Here is an 18,366-nt window from a genome sequence, read left to right on the forward strand (position 1 = left end):
GGTTTGCTTTGACGGCTTTCAGAGGGTTTGCAAAGGCAGCGGTAATGTGAGCCATGAAGTTTGGAAAGTCCCCCAGCAGAGGGGATTTGGCCAGTAACAAGGGCGTGGCCCATCTTGCTGCCTGCCCCTTTAACAGGCTGAGGATGAAGCAAACTTTGATTTTATCCGTAGGAAAGTCTCTGGCCCGGAGCTCAATGTATAGCTGGCACTGGGCAAGAAACGCTGGGAATTCTTCCACATTGCCCTCAAAACTGTCAGGAGGCTTCATTGGGCATTTTGCAGGCAGAGGTGCAGCAAGGGCGACAAGTAGCAATCTGCTGCTGCAAAGTCACCAGTGCTTGGGTTAATTGCAGCACCTGGTCCTGTAGCATTGCCAGGCTTCCTGGGGTGGGCATTGCTGCGTCCGTACCGGGAAGTGGGGTGGAAGCAATCTGTCATGGGCTGAGCCAGCCCAAGCAGGGTGGTTCGAGTCCAAACCTTAATGCCAGAGTCTGAGGGGAGTTCCAAGAGCGAAAGCCAGGTCAGACTGGTGGTCAGAACATGAGAAACCGCCAGGAGTGAGTCCAGAGTCCAAGAGCAAGGTCAAGCACAGTCCAAGGTCAGTTACCGATAGCGTCAGGTCCAAAAGCAGGCACGGGCAAGGTCCACAGAACACGGAGTGGTTGCAGGCAGTTGCCTGCACGCCTGGCTGTTGCTCCTGACTGGCTTTTTAGCCCGGCGTGGTTTTCAGCCAGCTGCTGGGGCTCCATCCTGAAGCTACTCATCATCGCTCTCCAGCAGCTGGCGTCGGCTCAGGAGACGAGCACTGCGCCGTCTCTCCTGCAGTTCCAGTCTCTGGCGCTGTCTGCGGCGCTCTCTGGGCGTGGGTGAACCTGGGGGGGTGGAAGGCCCTGGCTGGGCTTCACCTGTGGTGCTGGCAGTCCCTGACTGAGCTTCCCCTGTGGAAGTCCCTGGCTGAGCTTCCCCTGTGGTGCTGGGGCTGGAGAGTACTGATGGCTCTGCTTCAGCTGCTGGGTGTAGGCTCCGATTAGCCAGCAGCTGTGGTTCCTGATTACCAGCCTCTGCTGAGTCAGGGCTGGCTACATGGAGCTCCTCTTCTCCTGAGGAGTCCTGGCTGGCTACACGAAGCCCCTGTCCTCCTGAGGAGGAGTCCTCGCTCTCACTGAGCCCATACTGGGCCATGACATATATACTCCCAAGTATTTTCTTTTCTTTTCTGATTGAAATCCTGACGACTTAATTAATTCCACTTCTTGTATTGAGGTCATGTTTTTTTGTAATAACTTTTGTCTTTTGATATTTCACCTTCATTCTTACCATTTCACTATACTCTTTAATATGATACATTAATTGCTCTATAGAGTCCATTGAATCTTCTAATATGAACATTTATATCATCAGCAAATGCCTACAATTTATATTTATGTCCTTTAACCGTTGCTCTTTTAATTGTAGGATCCTTTCTAATAGCTCTTATCAGTACTTCCAAAGTCAGTACAAAAATCAAAGATGAGAATGGACACCCTTGTCTTGTCCATTTTTCTATCCAGATTGTATCAGTCAAATCATTATTAATGTTTTGGTTTTTGTATATAGCTCTATTGCTCTTATGAAGTTTACTCCAAAGTCCATTTCTTTCATTTGCTCTATAAAAAATTGCCAACTGACATTATCAAAAGCTTTTTCAGCATCCAAAAATATCATAGCCATCGCGTTTTCCGGGTGTGCTTCATAATATTCCTGTAAATTTAAAGTAGTTCTGATATTATTTCTCATTTGTCTTTTAGGGAGGAATCTGGCTTGATCTTGATGTATTATTTCCTGTAGTATTTTTTTCAACCTCGTAGCTAATATTGAGTAAAATATTTTATAATCACAGTTTAATAAAGATATAGGTGAATAATACTTAATTTCCCGTTTCTGCTTGGTCACATATGTTATCGCTAATCCTCTGAAAAAGGCTTTACTTGCATCCCAAACAATTCTCATATGTGTTTCTGAATTTATATTTTGTTGAAAATAATATTTCATTTCTTCCTTTGCCTCTTGCACAAATTGTTTTTCAACCATTGAACATTTAATCTCCATCTAAGTTTCTTAGGGTCATCATTTATTTTAAGCAATATCAAATTATGATCAGCAAATGTTCTTGGAAGTATATCAATATCTTTGACTTCCTGTATTAAAGATTTTTTCAGGGAGTAGCTTTCAGGAGAGGAAAGGCAGTAGGAAAGCTGAAGAGAGAGGGAGTAGATAAATATAGGTTGGCAGTTTAATGGAAAAGATAAAAGGAAGCAAGAAGAGGGGAGAGGCTAATGGGAGCCAGGGAATGGAAAGAAGAAATTATGGTTGTTGGTCCCCTGGTGGGGGCGGGGAATCTCTTGCTCCCAGCCTCTAACCTCCACCACCACTCACCTGGCCAGTGGGGGGGAGGCACAGGAAAGGGCTTCCTGGGGCATGTTCCTTGAGTGGCAAAACAATGTCACTCCAAGGAATTATGTCATTGTACAGGGCCCCAGGAGTGCTTCCACACTGTGTGCCAGGCTGATTTGGGCCCCCAAAAAGCTGATTCTTTTAGAATCAACATAAAGTATGTGAGCACTCCTGGGGCCTGCATGATGATGTCACTCCCAGATGTGATGTCATTGTGTGCTGATGACTAAAAGCACCAGGTAATGAATTGACTGAAAGAACCTCAGCAAAATACAACTGTGAATGGCAAAGAAACAATGCCATATGTCCCATTAAAGTCTCAAGAAAATAAAACAGATTTCACTTGGTTCCAGAAGATAACTGAAGAAGTCATGTAGATATCTCTGGAAACAGTACTTAGTGATTCGAGTGCTACCACAGAAACCATCTAATTACTAACTATCAAAGACAAGGGCTCTCAAACTAGGCCTCAGTTACTACTTCAGCAGTATTTACGGTTGCCAGGTTCTCTTACCCTCCTGATGGGACGGGGAAACCTGACACTCACCTTTTGCAATGTCTTCACATGTGCGCTTTGCACATGCATATTCCTGGGGCAGCATGATGTCACTTCCGGGAAGTGACATCATCATGCTGGGCCCAGGAGCGCTACTGCACTTCGCAGTGGGCCTATTTGGCCCACTGCTAAGTACAGGCGCACTGCTCCGGGAGTGCTCCTGGGAGGCCTGTTTCCCTGCCATTTCCCCTGCTGGCCAGGTGAGTGGTGGCGGGGGGCAGAGATTAGAAGTGGGGGATCCCCCACCCCCACCAAGGGACCTGGTATTCCTAACAATGTTCATATGAGAGATTGACATCCTTCAGGTAGAAGAGATCAAAAGGGATTTTTTATGCCTTTTGAGACAGTTTGGGAAGTGAGATGGGATTTAGAGAAACAGAGAAAAGGATCATAGTGTTGCAAGCAAGGAAGCAAGAGGAGGCAGCATACTACTCTCTGGTGCGCTTCTGTTTTCCTTTACTCTTCTCTGCTGATGCTGAAATGTGTTTTAAGGGCATCAGATATAATAAGTCCTGTTATTGATCGCAGACTTTGCTATCTGTTGAAGAAATCCCCAAGTCATTTCAGATAGTTTGCAGGGGAAGACAAACATTTGAAAGCATAGTTTTTAAGCCTAAGGTAAGGTCTGCTGTTGCCCAGTTCAACATTAATATATTATTAGCAGCCAGGAAAGGTCACAGTTATTATATACACGCTGATCTGTATACTTGTATGTGTGTAGAAACTTTGCAAAATCATCACAAACACACCCCATGCATTTTTGGCAAATATCTGTAAAAATGCTTTAATGTGGTGATACTTTTTGTACAGTATTAAAATGTCAATGTTCTGAAATAGGTGTGTATTTTAGTCCTTCAAAATTAAATATGCAACAGTAGCAGAATTTTTTACATTTATTCTTGTTGTAGAACTAGTAACCATCAAGCTTTTCAATTTATACAGAAAATTGCTAGAATGTAAGTAATATTTAGCTTAAGTAATAAGCAGATTACCACAGTCACACTAACACATGGAGAATATATAAAAGGTGTGTGTGTGTGTGTGTTTATATAGATACACAAATATTGCCAAAATAATATGCTTTGGTTGTATATCTTTCATAGTACAATTTCTGTACCTCTGTGCATAATAATTTCAAAGGAAAATGTTGATCTGAGTTAATAATCTTTTAAGCATCTAAGGCATTAGAATTAAGTTTTTTAAAAGACTTATTCATACATTGCAAAGTAGTTTTTTCATGTAACAGTGAAAATAAAACATTTTTCTACTTTTTTTTTCACCATAATCACCCACCCATGATTTCTATCTTGCTGAGAAAAAGCTGGGGGATTTGGGTTATGCTAGCAATCTTTTCATACATATGGAGTGGGGAGAGGGGAGAGAGAGTGAGCCCCTGATTTATGCAAGAAAATTGTGCCTTACACAAACTCACCCTAGTAATGTCCAAGGGAACACATCTGCCTTATGTAATCTTCCTCTCCCTGTGGCAAGATCCTATTTATATCTTTTGGCGTTCACTGAGAGAAAGTTCTTCTTGGTACTCATTCCAGCTCTGTAGAATGCCTTACCCTTAGGCGATATGCTTCGCCTCATTTTAGAGGCAGACTAACAGGAGAGTTATTAAGTTCTGAATCCATTGAAATGAATGGATTCAGTGTAACTCTACTTCCGATTTGTTAGACTTTTTGCAAGTGTCCTATCTTCAGTCATGAAAGAGTTAAATTGTTATTCTGTTTATTTAGTCAGATAGCTAGTTAGCATAGGACCACTTAGGCATCGAGAGAAGTTCTTTCCAGAGAAAGTGGGAGTCTTTAGTCTTAATGAAGGTGTCCGGGGATGGCTCAGCCACCCGCCCCAGCCTACCCGCCCCCGGGCCCAACTTACCTTCAGCCCGGCAGTTGGGCCTGGCGAGGCTAGGGACGCTGCGGCCCAGCCCAGAACGGCCGCCACCGAGACCGAGCGTGGCGGCACGGGAACCAGAGCCGGGGCGCGCAGTGGCCAGAAGACAGGCAGCGAGAGGAGCAGCGGCCCGTCACCCCGAAACGCCCAGGGAGGCTCTGATGGGGCTGGGGGCCTGGAGGCTTGCCCCGCTGGCGGCGCGGAGCCCGCACCGCTGCCAGAGGCTGCCACGGCCCGGGAAGGCGGCGAGCCGCTGGGAGCAGCTAGGAGGCAGCCCGGCTGAAGCTGAGCGCAGGCCCTGCACCCACCTGCAGGTGGGAGAGCGCGGCGAGAGACACCGCCCCCACGCACCTGCCACTGTCCCGAGCCTGAGGAGCTGGCGTCTGGCCTCACCCCGACCAGAGCCAACGGGGGAGAGGGGCGGGGCGCACGCGGCCCTACCAGGGCCAGGGGAAGGGGGAAGCTGGTGTGGCCTGTGGTGGCCCGGCTGGTGGGATTGGCTTGGGGGGGAGGGACGTAGAGAGGGTAAGGACAGCAGAAAGGAAGCTGCCAGTATAAAAGGGGGTGGAAGACCTCTGGCCAAGGAGGAGAGCAAGGGAGACCTGCCCTGCAGTAAGGGCTGGTGCTCCCAAGGGACCGGAAATGTCAGGGGCCCGCCCCCTGCCCGCCAGTCCCCTCTGAGGCCAAGAGAGAGGCACCCACCCCCCTTTCCTGGTCAGCCAATGGCCCCGCCCACTGCAGCAAGGTGGCTCGGGGGCAACAGACCCGCCCGCACAGCAAGGGCGCCACAGCGCGGTGGCAGGAGGGAGTGCCTGTCGAGGGGGGCACTCACAGAAGGAATCCAGGATTGTCTATTGGATGAGCTGGTATATTGGGGGGGGCAATTAGCTAGCAACATGTACTAAGGTTTTATTGCTCTTTGTTCAATGTGAGAGTCTCTTCATCTGTATGTTCAGTCTCTAAATTTCTCTCTAAGTGTCCTAGTCTAGCCATCAAGATGTGGTCAGAACGTGTTTATTATTTTTCCTACCAATTTACCATTTTTATCCGACTATGTAGTAAAGTATTCTTATAGAGCTAGAACCACAGAAGTCTGTCTACTTATTTCCACTGCGCTAATATACTCTGCTACCATACTCTGCTTTTATATATATATATATATATATATATATATATATATATATATACACACACACACACACACCTCATGGCTGGCGCACCCCCCCCCCCACAAGATTACACTATAAGGCATACATTCTCAGCAAGCCTGTGTGAGCCATTTATTAGTACCAATTTTATTTTGATACAAAGGATTGATCCTAATAGTGATTTATTTTTCTGGATGTTGTTAGTTTTTAATATTTTTGGCTTTGGTCTTTATTGTGTTGTTTTGTTGTTGTTATGTTATAAAGTGCCTTAAAATAACTACTGAAAGACAGTGTACAAATACTGCAAATAATGGCTTGGATCATAATCAGCACAAGCAACTCCCTCCCCCCCACACAGATTGCAGCTTTCTGTATTCCCAAAAATTATGGTCCTGTGGGTTATTGGACACTCAAGAACAGTGTAGGGGCAAAATAGCAAGGGAGAATCTGCAAAAATTGCCCTCTGCAAACAGAAATTCTGTTGTGCTGATGGATCTGCACCATAGGATCCAGGCCAGCAGTAATAAATAATGCACTTGATCACATACCTTAAGCAGCTGACTTATAGCAATAGTAGGATACCTTTTGCCATATTTATTTCCATCTTATTCATTATTTTAGGTTCTTGAAGGAATTGATTGTTGTGACCCCCTTACATACCACCACCGACCAGAAACCTCCCTATCCAGGTTTGGGGGCTTCACAGGCAGTTAAGAGCAGTCACAACACACCACTGATTTACCTCTAATTTTCAGGCAGAGAACCCTGACCCACATCCATACCAGGTCCCCTCACTCCTATTCCAGAGGCTCCACCAGATAGGCACCCAGCCCATTCCCATTCTATTTACTTCCCCTCACCCAGCTACTGCCCAGGGGTATTGGGGAACAGATTAATAGCCAGCTATGTTTCTGCTGCTCCTCTTAGCAGCCTCAAATCTTCTCCCCTCAATAACTCTCTTCCAATGGACTCCTGCTGTCACTGACCCAGCATTCCACCAGCTCTCATTGGCTGTTACTCAGACAGGCGGAGCTGGAACAAGTCCTGTCTGTCACAGTTACATTTTTCAGTTAGCTAATCTTCTGCAGTTTCTCACATGAGTCTGAACTAGTATAAGTCTGAACCAAAGGCAGCATAAGGCAAGAGACATTATTTAAAGTTTGATCAGTTAACCACTTGCCTAGCTCCTGACAAACAAGTAGTTGTAAATAATCTGAGGTCACTCTTGAGTGCCATTTAAGAAAATAGGACCAAATATCTTGAAGGAGGTCTAAAAGACCAACCATAGGGAAATAATCATAATGTGATGTGCCAACTTTAAAAAATCCCCAAATTGATAGTCAATGAAAAGAGAAAATCCCAAAGGTGTAACACATATTCTTACCATAGATTTTCCTACTGCAAGTCCAAGAATTTTAATTACTTCATCTATTTTTATGTTTTAGCAATGCATTTATATTTTAAATTTTTTACCTTTTTTAAACAAAGGAATTCAAAATGTCCTGAGCCTGTTCTGTGCAGTCCTTACAGAAAACAAGGTCCTTTTTCATTCTGCAAGTTTCCAAAGACTGAGCGATGCCTGTAGAGCACTAGAGTCTCTGATATTTCCCCTAAAATACAGGTAAGTTTTATTATGCAATTCTGAAATTGAAATTCATATTTTAGCGTGTCATTCTTCTTTATATTTGTAGTCTCAAGGTTTATACAAAGTTTTATCTAATAAAAAAACCTTTATATTTTGTTCAGTATTTCCTGTTTCCAAACAGACTGCCAAGACAAGGGAAGCAAAATTCCAGAGGTCCCAAGTTACTCTGGGTACCCATACAGCGGGACAAATCATGTTATTTGTTTTCATATGAAGCTTGGGTGACATGAGGGAAGACCCAAAGGAAGCCTAGTTTTGGTAGCCTGTCGTTTAGCCATTGTGGCTGAAATTCAGAGATCTTGAATTTTCATCCTGACTAGAAACATATTTTAATACATTATATTTTTAAGATGATAATTGTGTCAAAATGCTTGATAATTTTGTAAGAAGCAAAAAGAGCACCAAATAGTATTAAATTCTTTACCAAAAGTCAGAACTGAGGACAGAATAAAAAGAACATGGTTTTGAATCCAGCGCAGCATTTCTGTGGGTAGAACTATTTCCACCTGCAGGATCCAAACCAAAGAATCTGTGTTGTAAGGGGTGAACTTTTAGAGCATTCACTCTACAAAGGATTATTAAGAAATATTGTAGATTTTGATTAGCTTCTAATTATTTCATAGTGGTTTAAAGTAAATGTAGACCTGGCACATTCACAAATTAAGTGCATATGCTGGAAATATTTATCTCATTTCAACCTCCACCCATAGTTTTCTCTGGATTCCAGGCAGATTCTTTGTCTTGAAATGTTTTCTCAATGGGGAGTCTGGGAACAGAATCTCATTGAATGGGACATGGTCATCATTGAGTCTTCTGTGCAGTCCCACATGGTATCTGCGCATGATTAGGTCAGCCATAGATATTTCAAAACTCCTAGAGGCGGGAGGTGCCTGCCTAGTCTTTTGTGCACTTTTCCTCCAGGCACAGCTGTAAAAGGTGGGGTGAGTGGCTCCCTTCCTCGTTCTTTTGCCACCACTAAAGAAAGACATCTCCTTTTTCTTCTCCTTGGATCCATCAAGCTGTATGCAAGTCAGGGCCTTCGGTTCTATGATGTTGAAGGCCCTCTTTGAGAAGTTATCTCGTTGTGGAACAAAGATGGTCCAATCAGATGGTCATGAAAAATGCCTCTTCTTTCTTGGTGAAGGCCATGACATCTTGCGGTGTGCAGTCAGCAAGCAATTCACACCTGAAGTGTGCCATGAATGGGCATAATAGTTTAAAGCTGCTCTTTGGGAGTCAGCCCTGAAGGGCTCCACTGACTCCAATCAAACTGCTGCAGATAAAGGACCACAGAGCCCAGAATGGGCCTCCTGGGATCTATCAGCCTGTTCGGCACCTGACATGGCTCACAATTACCAGTGGGTTCCAGCAGCATCCTTGTTAGTTTTACCTCAGTGCCAGTCTGAGCCACCTGATAAAAAGGCTAAACTCAAGTTAAACCATATTGATAAATCCTCAATATGGAAGGCTCATAAGAGGAAGAAATCCTCTTCTGGTCCAAACGCTTTGGTTACATCAAGTCCATCCATGGTTCCAAGAACTCCATTACCAACTCCAAGATCTTGCTCTGCTTCAGTTCTATCTATCTCAGAGGGTGAAATTCCTGGAGTCATTAAACATTTTCAACTATTTCCCCACTGCAGCCTTCTCCAGTACGGCCTGCTGAAAGGTATAGAGATTCCTTGATTCCATCTGACAATAACAAACAACTGGAACTGGCTCATCATCTAAGATGCCATCAGTTCCGTTACTCTCCATATGGTTCCTCTTATCATTATGCATGCGGATATGAAGGCTCACTGGGTATGTACCTACTTCCTCATTATTTCTTACATGACAAAGTCCCATTTGTGCCAGTTAACTCAGAACCATGGTATTCGTTTTTGTTCTTCTGTGCAGCCCCACACGCAGGCCTGCTTCAAAGAGAGGTTTCTAGTTCTACAAATCTAGAGTGGACACTCCCAGTCGCAACACACGTGCACGGCATCTTCCCACCCAAATGCTGTGCCAAAGACTGGAGCACCCCTCCTTGTCCCTCAGTTCTTCTTTGGAAATGTAGAACCCAACAAACTGACGAAGATAGCACTTAATTAGGAGGACCAATAGTCCGTGATTCAAGAAAATTGGCCGAGACGAAGAAATATTGAAACGAGTGAATTTAATCGCTGGCAGGCTCGTTGCCAACTACCTGGGGGTTTTCGGCTTCTTGGAGCCTCAATTGCTCCCTGGAATCTTCAGGCTGTGAGATGTCTGCTGCTTTTGTATGATTTCTATGGAATTATTGTGATTTTCGTGGACTGAATACAGGACACATCTATACATTGATAACTGGAAGTATTATACGGGACTGAGCACTTTATATCTATTGATTGACTGCAGAGGAATTAATGAGCTTTGTAATTATTGTGTATATTGTAATATGTATGAGCACCTGCACTTTAATTACTAAATGTGAATAGATACACCTGGTAGTGTATGTGGGTTCTTAGGGTGATTCCCTGGTTGTAGTTATAATTTACTTTTGGAACCCCTCCTTTTGTGGTCAAAAAGTCCCATTTGTGCCAGTTAACTCAGAACCATGGTTCTTTGTTCTTCTGTGTAGCCCCACACGCAGGCCTGCTTCAAAGAGAGGTTTCTAGTTCTACAAATCTAGAGTGGACACTCCCAGTCTCAACACACATGCACGGCGTCTTCCCACCCAAACGCTGTGCCAAAGACTGGAGCACCCCTCCTTGTCCCTCAGTTCTTCTTTTGCCACTGGTGAGAGAGGTTCTTCACACTTCGCTTCTCGTCACTTCAATCACCTAGTCATGTCACTCAAAGCGTTGTTCAAAAAATGTTCCAAGTGCGACACTAAGATGCTGCACACTGACAAGCACAGCCTATGCCTGTTATGCCTGAGTGAGTCTCATAACGTAGTGGCTTGCTGCCAATGCCAAAGGTTTACCCCTAAGGCAAGCAGCAATCGAGCATCCTGTTTGAAGGGAGCCCTATGGGAGATGGTGTTGTCGGGATCCTCCAGACCAGCAGCTAAGTCATCCGCTGAGCCAGACCCGACTGCCCATTCTGAAACCTTGGTTCTGAAGGCAAAGCGATCTGACCATCCACAACCCCAATCGGCTCTGTTGACAACATCGGAACCAACAGCAGTGGGAACCGACACTCAGCCCAAGTGCAAGTTGAGCTAATCGAAACGAATGTTGTAGGCATGAGTGAGCAGACTGAAGGCACTCTGAATCGACCAGGTCTGAACATGCCTTATCAGAACGGATCGCTAAGAAAGCCAAAGCCAAGACTAAACATCTGAAAAGACCTGCATTTACACTCTCTCACAGTGGCAAGCATCGTTTGTCTTCCTCCACCCCATCTCTCATCATTGAGTAGGAGATTCTTCGACACCTGTCGACACCATCACCTCCACCTATCCCCACCTTACATCTGGGAGAAGAGGAGGGATAACAAATCCTTGTTCTCCATTTCATGCAAAAAGTCTATTAACGGTTTCCATTCAGTCAAGAAGTTAACTAATGTCCTTTCTCTAATTAATGCAGTAGGTTTTGCCATTAACACAAACTCCAAAACTTTTGTCAACCATTCCTCCACTGTAGGCAATGTTGTACTTTTCCACTTTTGTGCATAAAGTACTTTTGCTGCTGTAATAAAGTATAAGAACAGTGTTCTAAAACTTTTTTTCCAACTGGCTGTCCATTATTCCCAACAGAAAAGTCTCTGGTTTCAGCTGAAGTTTAATCTTCAAAATCTTCTGAATCGATGATTGTATCTGCAACCAAAAACTCTTTGCTTTCTTACGTGTCCACCACCTATGAAGAAATGTCCCTTCTTGTTTAGCACATTTCCAACATACATTTGACGCCCCCTTATACATTCTAGCCAATTTTTCAAGAGTCATATACCAACGATACATCATTTTGTAAAAATTTTCTTTAATACTGGAGCTTAATGTAAATTTCAGCCCTCTTGTCTACATATTTTCCCATTGCTCCATTAATATATCATGTCCATATTTTTTTGCCCATTTAATCATACATTCTTTTACTTGCTCTTCCTCCGTCTCAAACCTCAACAAAAGTTTTTACATTTTAGAAATAACATGTTCATCATTTGTACAAAGGGCTATTTCAAATTCAGTTTTAGATTTCTCAAAGTCATAATGACTCTTATCTAGTTTGAATCTCTCCAAAATTTGCATGTATGAAAACCACTGACAGGCATGTCCTTCTGCTGCTAAGTCCTCTCTTGATTTAATTTTAACTTGGTCTTGAGAGAATTACAGTAAATCCTGATAAGTTAACCATTAAGGTGAACTAACCATTTCCCTTCTAATATGAGCTTCTTGCGATGACAGCCAGAGAGGTATTTTCGAACAAAACTTAAGTTCAAAATAACAAAACTTATTCCATACTCTCAGGATTGCACGCCTTACATAATGATTATTAATCTCTGTGTTGGCTTTAACTTTGTCATACCATAGATACTCATGCCACCCAAATTTTAGATCATGCCCTTCCAGGTCCAGTAATCTTCTATTTTTTAGCAGTATCCATTCCTTCATCCAAACCAAACAGTTAGGCGCAACATATAATCTCAAATCTGGGAGGCCCAGACCTCCTCTTTCTTTTGCATCCTGTAGAACCTTAAATTTAACCCTTGGCTTTTTGCCTTGCCATATAAATCTCGATATATCCTTCTGCCATTGCTTAAATGGTGTCTCTGTTGTCAATACAGAAATTGTCTGAAATAGGAATAACATTCTAGATAAGACATTCATTTTAATTGTAGCGATTCTTCCCAACAGCGATAATTGAATTTTATCTTAGCATATCCCTTTTAATTTCTTTCCAGTCTTAATATAATTATTTTGGAATAACATACAGTTTATATTTGACAAAGTAATACCCAAGTATTTTACCTTTTTCTCAACTTTAAACCCTGTTATGCTCTCAAGTTTCATTTGATTTTGTATTTTCATATTTTTAGTTAAGACTTTGGTTTTCTGCTTATTAACCTTAAAACCGGCCACTACACCAAATTCTTTCAATTTTGTCATTAGAGTTTCAATTCCGTTCAAAATCAACACCAAATCATCTGCAAAGGCTCTCAGTTTGTAATTCTCCTGTTTCACCTTAACACCTCGGATTCTCTTGTCTTATGTCCCTATTCAAAACTTCAAGCATCAGTATAAATAACAAAGGTGACAATGGGCAGCCTTGTCTTGTGCCTCTTTGTATTCCACATGGTTTAGTTAACTCTCCACAACTATCCGTGCAGTCTGGGTTGTATAAATTTACTTAGTCCATTTAATAAAATTGTCCCCAAAGTCCATATCTTCCAATATCTTAAACAAAAAATTTCAGTTTAAGTTGTCAAAAACCTTCTCGGCGTCTAGGGAAATCAAAGCAACTTGTCTTTCATTATGTTTTTCTAAATATTCCAGAATATCCAATACTGTTCTTACATTGTCCTTTAGATGCCTCTTAGGTAGGAATCCACTTTGGTCTTCATGAATAATGTCCCGTAGGATACTTTTAAGTCTTTCTGCCAAGATCAATGCAAACAGCTTATAGTCATTGTTTAATAGTGATATTGGCCTGTAGTTTCTTCTCAATGTGTGATCTTGTCCCTCTTTTGGAATAAGTTATGTTGGCCTCCTTCCATGAGTCTGGCATTTTCCCTCCCTCTAAAATAGAGTTCGTCATCTTTTGTAAAGGCTGAAGCAGTTCATCCTCAAAACACTTGTAGTAGCTACTTGGGAGGCCATCTGGTCCAGGAGCTTTTCCCAACTTACTCCTTTTTATGGCTTTTCCCACTTCTCTTACTGTTACAGGTCCATTCATAATTTGTCTTTGTTGTTCCGTGATTTTAGGTAACTTCTGTTTATTAATATATTCATCTATTTTTTCCACTGACGCATCACAACTACAGATAAAATGCCTTTTGCATATCTGCTGTGTCTGTTAGTGCCTTATCCGCCTCTTGTATTTTCATTATCATTCCCTTTGCTCTCTCCTTTCTCAATTTATAAGCCAACCATTTTCCTGGCTTATTTGCATATTCAAATGTTCTTTGTTTAGCATAATTCAATTTAATTTCCATTTCTTTTGACATTAACATTGATAGTTGTTGTTGTAAGATCTTAATATGTTGCAATATATTAGTATTTCCAGGTGCTCTCTTGAGTTCTTCTTCTTTGCTCTTTATCTCCTCCAAAATATGTTGCTTTTTCTCTTGGTTCTTTGTTCTCAGTTGGGCATTATATTGAATTAGGTAACCTCTAATATATGCTTTACTTGCATCCCAGACCATTCTCGTATCTGTACCTTTGTTTAAGTTTAATTCAAAATATTCTTTTAGTTTATTTTTAACGCCTTTGATAGTCCCTTCATTTTGTAATAGAGCTTCATTTAATCTCCACCTAAAGGTACCCCTTTTCCCCCTATAAGTCATGGATACGGAGTTATGGTCTGAAAATGTCTTCGGTAGGACCTCTATTTTAACCACCTTGGTGGCAATGTCCCTTGATGTCCAAATCATACCTATTTTTGAGAAAGTTCTGTGTCTTTCTGAAACAAAAGTATATTCTCTTGCGTTACCATTTTTCTGTCTCCACAAATCAATCAGATCCAAATTGTCCATTAGATCAAAAAAGGCTTTAGGTAGTTTACCCTGGTTCATCTTAATATGTTTCTCAGAGCATCTATCTATCTTTGGATCGATCACTCCATTCCAATCACCCATCAAACAATAGTTTTCATATGTTACATCTGTTAAACAATCCCCAATTTTTTTATAAAATCCAGTTTTATCCTCATTTGGAGCATAAAGACCTATCATCGAAAAGCAATATTTTTCTGTTTTAGCTTTTCCACCAGAAAGCTATAATCCTTGCGCTCACGCAGAAATCGGATGGGAATTTCTTTCAAAACTATAATCTGGGCATCACCAATTATTAATTTTGTGGTATAGTGCTGTTGTAGAATTTGCTCCTTCACTCTTCTTACAAAGTAGACCAGCACATCTCTTGGGAGTTTTCTCATTTTAGCAAATTTAGAGTTAATTCTATATATGCAATCAATTTCCATTTGCATTGCATCCTGATCCCAGTCCAACAACTCTGCTAAAGCCACAGTCATTTTGTCTAGAATGTCCTCACCATCTTCTTTTGGGATGGATCTAAACCTCAGGGCAAATTCTTTTTCTTGCATTTCTAACAGTGCCAGGCTGTCTAATTGTTTTCCAATCAGACTATCATGAGAATCTACTTTGTTTTGTAATGTCTCCACTTTCTCCTTAATTTGATTCACTTCTACAGAGACTTGTTTCATAGATTGGTCCAATTTTTGAACTTGCTTTGTCATTTGATCTCTCAAAGCAACAATTCTTTTGTCTATTTGTTTCTCAAGGGAGTCTATTTTGGCCCCCAAATTCTTCCCCAACTCATCCATCTTATCAGTCATTTGTTGAAAATATTTCTGAAATTGTTCCATTTCTGGAAGATCTCGAGATCCCCAGTAGTTCTTTTGTAGTTGTCATAACTTTGTAAATATTTCTGTAGTTGCCAGAAGGCGCCACAGAGTGGCAGTAGACATCTAAAATTCTCTTTGTAGTGCCTCTTCTGCACTATAGCAACAGTATCTCTTCCAAGTCCCATTGCCATAGCAAGAGAAAGAAAACAATAACAGAGTCCAGGTGCTCTTATCTTGGATAGCCAAAACAAATAGTTGTTTTACCAGTTTCACTTTCCCAGCTTAACTGTTCCTTTACTAAGCAATGCTTTTAATCACAAAAGTACTTCCCCCCTAAAAACGTCCAAATCTACATTAATAAATCTTGAATAAACATTCAGTCTTTAGACTTTTCACTTCCCAGGTCTATAAGTCTTCCAAAAAGCTGGAATAAAAAAGATTTATTCAAACGTCCTTTATATCTCCTTAAAAAAAGGCTCTCTCCCCAAAGAATGTTATCTTATTGTCTTGGAGAAAATCTCTCTTCATTAACTTAAATTAGTCTCTTCTAACATCAAGAAATGAGGAGCAGAAGGCTTGATGTCGATTATCGGCTCCAACACTGCTATGAGTGAAGATAACTTTCCCAGATTCCAAATGTTGCGGCAGGAACCAATGCCAAAACCTCCGTCTCAGCAAAAAAGCCCCACCCCCACCCCGGCAAGCAGTCTTAGGAATGCAGATACCACTCACGATTTGTCTTTTGATCCAAGCAGATAGTCAAGTGGCAAAAACTCCCACACGGCAAATTAGCAGTGTTGTCCTCAGCTCACTAGCTGGGCATCTGCCTTCCTTGCCCTCCTCACTGGAAATCCACAATTGTCACTACTGATGCTTCACTCTTAGAGTGGGGAGCCCATTATGAGGACTTGTCAATACAGGACATCTGGTCACCTGCTGAAACCACACTTCACATAAATGTCTTGGAGTTGAGAGCAATACGCTATTCACTTACCTCTTTTGCAGGTCTCTTATGTAACAAGGGAGTCCAAGTGCAAACAGACAACACCACGGCGCTTTATTACGTCAACAAACATGAAGGAACTGCGTCGTTGACACTATGCAGAGACACTACACTACTTTGACTTTGGGCCATTCAGAACAACACTCTTTACCACGTGATACACATCACCAGTACCACAAATATCAGGACAGACTCCCTAAGCAGACTCTTCAAGCTGCATCACAAAAGTATCTGTCAATCAACGGCAGATACTTGCACCCATTTTTTTCACTGTGTGGATTCCGGGAGGTTGACCTTTTTGCCACCTCTGACAATGCCAAAGCCAAGAAGTTTTGCTCCTGGGCTGACTTAGACTGCAACTACCTTGGAGATGCATTTCAAATACCTTGGAACAGGGGGACATTCTATGCTTTTCCCCCTATACCACTACTGCTCCAGGTCCTGTGCAGAATCAAATATTATCACACGCACTGCATTCTGATAGCCCCATTCTGGCCCCGTTGAGATTGGTTTCCCCTTCTTTGGGAAATGGCCAAGGGATGTTTTCAACACCTCCTATGGGTTCTGGACCTCCTGAAGAGGGGTCAGATACTGCACCATGATGTGACCACACTCAACTTCACAGCATGGCTATTGTTTCCTGCCCATACCAATTCTCCAAGGAGGTGACTCAAGTCCTACTCAGTGCCAGGAAACCATCTACCAGGATTTCCTATGAACACAAATGGAACAATTTCACAAATTGGGTGACTCAAAGGGGACAATCCCCGTTTTCCTGTCCCATACCAGTGGTGTTTAACTACCTACTCTCACTCCTATACAAAGGCTTAATGGCCTCATTATTAAGGTCCACCTGCCTGCCATTTCAGCCTTCCACAAACCCATAGACAGTAGGACTCTTATCTCTCATCTTGCATCTAAGCAGTTTCTGAAAGGGGTACTAAACACTTCCACCAAGAACTGCCCCTGTTCCACAATGGAGCCTTTCCTTGGTTCTGGCCCAACTAATGCTATCACTATTTGAACCATTGGCTGAATGTACCTTAGCTCTGCTGTCATGGAAGGTGGCCTTCCTCATAGCTATTACCTCCCTGAATAGGGTGGGAGAATAGGGTACACTATGAATAAACTCACCATTCCTGTAGTTCTTCCCACAAATGGTCACCTTACACTCCATTCTCCAGTTCACCCCGAAGAAAGTTTCAAGATTTCACCTCCATCAAAGGTTGACATTGCCAGTTTTTTGCCCAGACCCTACATCAGACTCTGAATGCACACTACACACATTAGATGTTAAACAAGCTTTATTATATTATTTAAACAGAACACACCCTTTCAGAAGGTCAAAATCTCTATTTGTGTGCTATGTGGGCCCTCGTAAGGAGCTACCTGTCTCTAATCAGTCTCTTTCCAGGGCCGTTTCCACACGGCTTACCTTTTGCCAGAACACAACATGTTCTTGCGTGAAATTGCGCGATAACAGCATCTTCCTGGTGCTACCTACCCCAGAGACTAATGTTTTGGACTTTGTGGACAAGCTTCAGAACTACCTAAAGGAAGCTTTAACACTAGCCCATAATCAGCTGCAAGAAACCCAATGTAAACAGATAAAAAGGCCAGGGAGCAGGTTTACAAAGCTGGTGACTTAGTTATGGTGATGAACCCTATAAAGAGCAATAAGATGGACGCTTCCTGGGAGGGGCCTTGCCAGATCAAGGACCGCATGGGGGAGGTGAAATATGTAGTCCAGTCACCAGACACAGACCTTCCTCCCCGGGTTTATCATGCTAACTCCTTGAAGCCCTATCATTCTCGGGAAGTTATTGCTTGCCATCTTATCCCAGAGCTGGCAGAGCACAGCCCAGATCCCTGGTTGCCGACCGCATCAATGGTGATCCGGATGTCTGGACCCCGTGATTTGGTCTGGTGGGGGGGGTGTCATGATCTGGCTGTGCCAGGAAGGCCTAGGAAGGCCTTGGAAGCCTGTTAGCAGTGGGAGTAGGCCTGCCTACAATTCCCAGGAGCCCATGGGCCATTTTTGTGCCCTTTTTGGCCAATCAGAACACAGGGGGCTGGTGCTATATAAGTCTGGGAAGAAAAAAGACTGAGTTCTTTCTCCCAGGGAGCAGACCAGAAGAGGTTTCTACTAGGGGGAGAGGCCCTCATCCAGGTAGGGTGAGAAGACAGACCTGGCAGAC

The 18,366-nt window shown here is 42.8% G+C and overlaps 1 protein-coding gene across 1 annotated transcript in view; it reads left to right on the forward strand.

The window, feature by feature from the left end:
* The window catches only part of SBF2 (SET binding factor 2), a 611,100-nt gene that overhangs the window by 345,014 nt on the left and 247,720 nt on the right, over window positions 1-18,366 (forward strand). The window contains exon 7 of the mRNA XM_054970260.1: window positions 7,525-7,657. Within this exon, the coding sequence (XP_054826235.1) occupies window positions 7,525-7,657 (133 nt within the window). The remainder of the gene's footprint in view (window positions 1-7,524; window positions 7,658-18,366) is intronic.

Source organism: Eublepharis macularius, chromosome 2 (assembly GCF_028583425.1).
Source record: "Eublepharis macularius isolate TG4126 chromosome 2, MPM_Emac_v1.0, whole genome shotgun sequence".
NCBI lineage: Eukaryota > Metazoa > Chordata > Lepidosauria > Squamata > Eublepharidae > Eublepharis > Eublepharis macularius.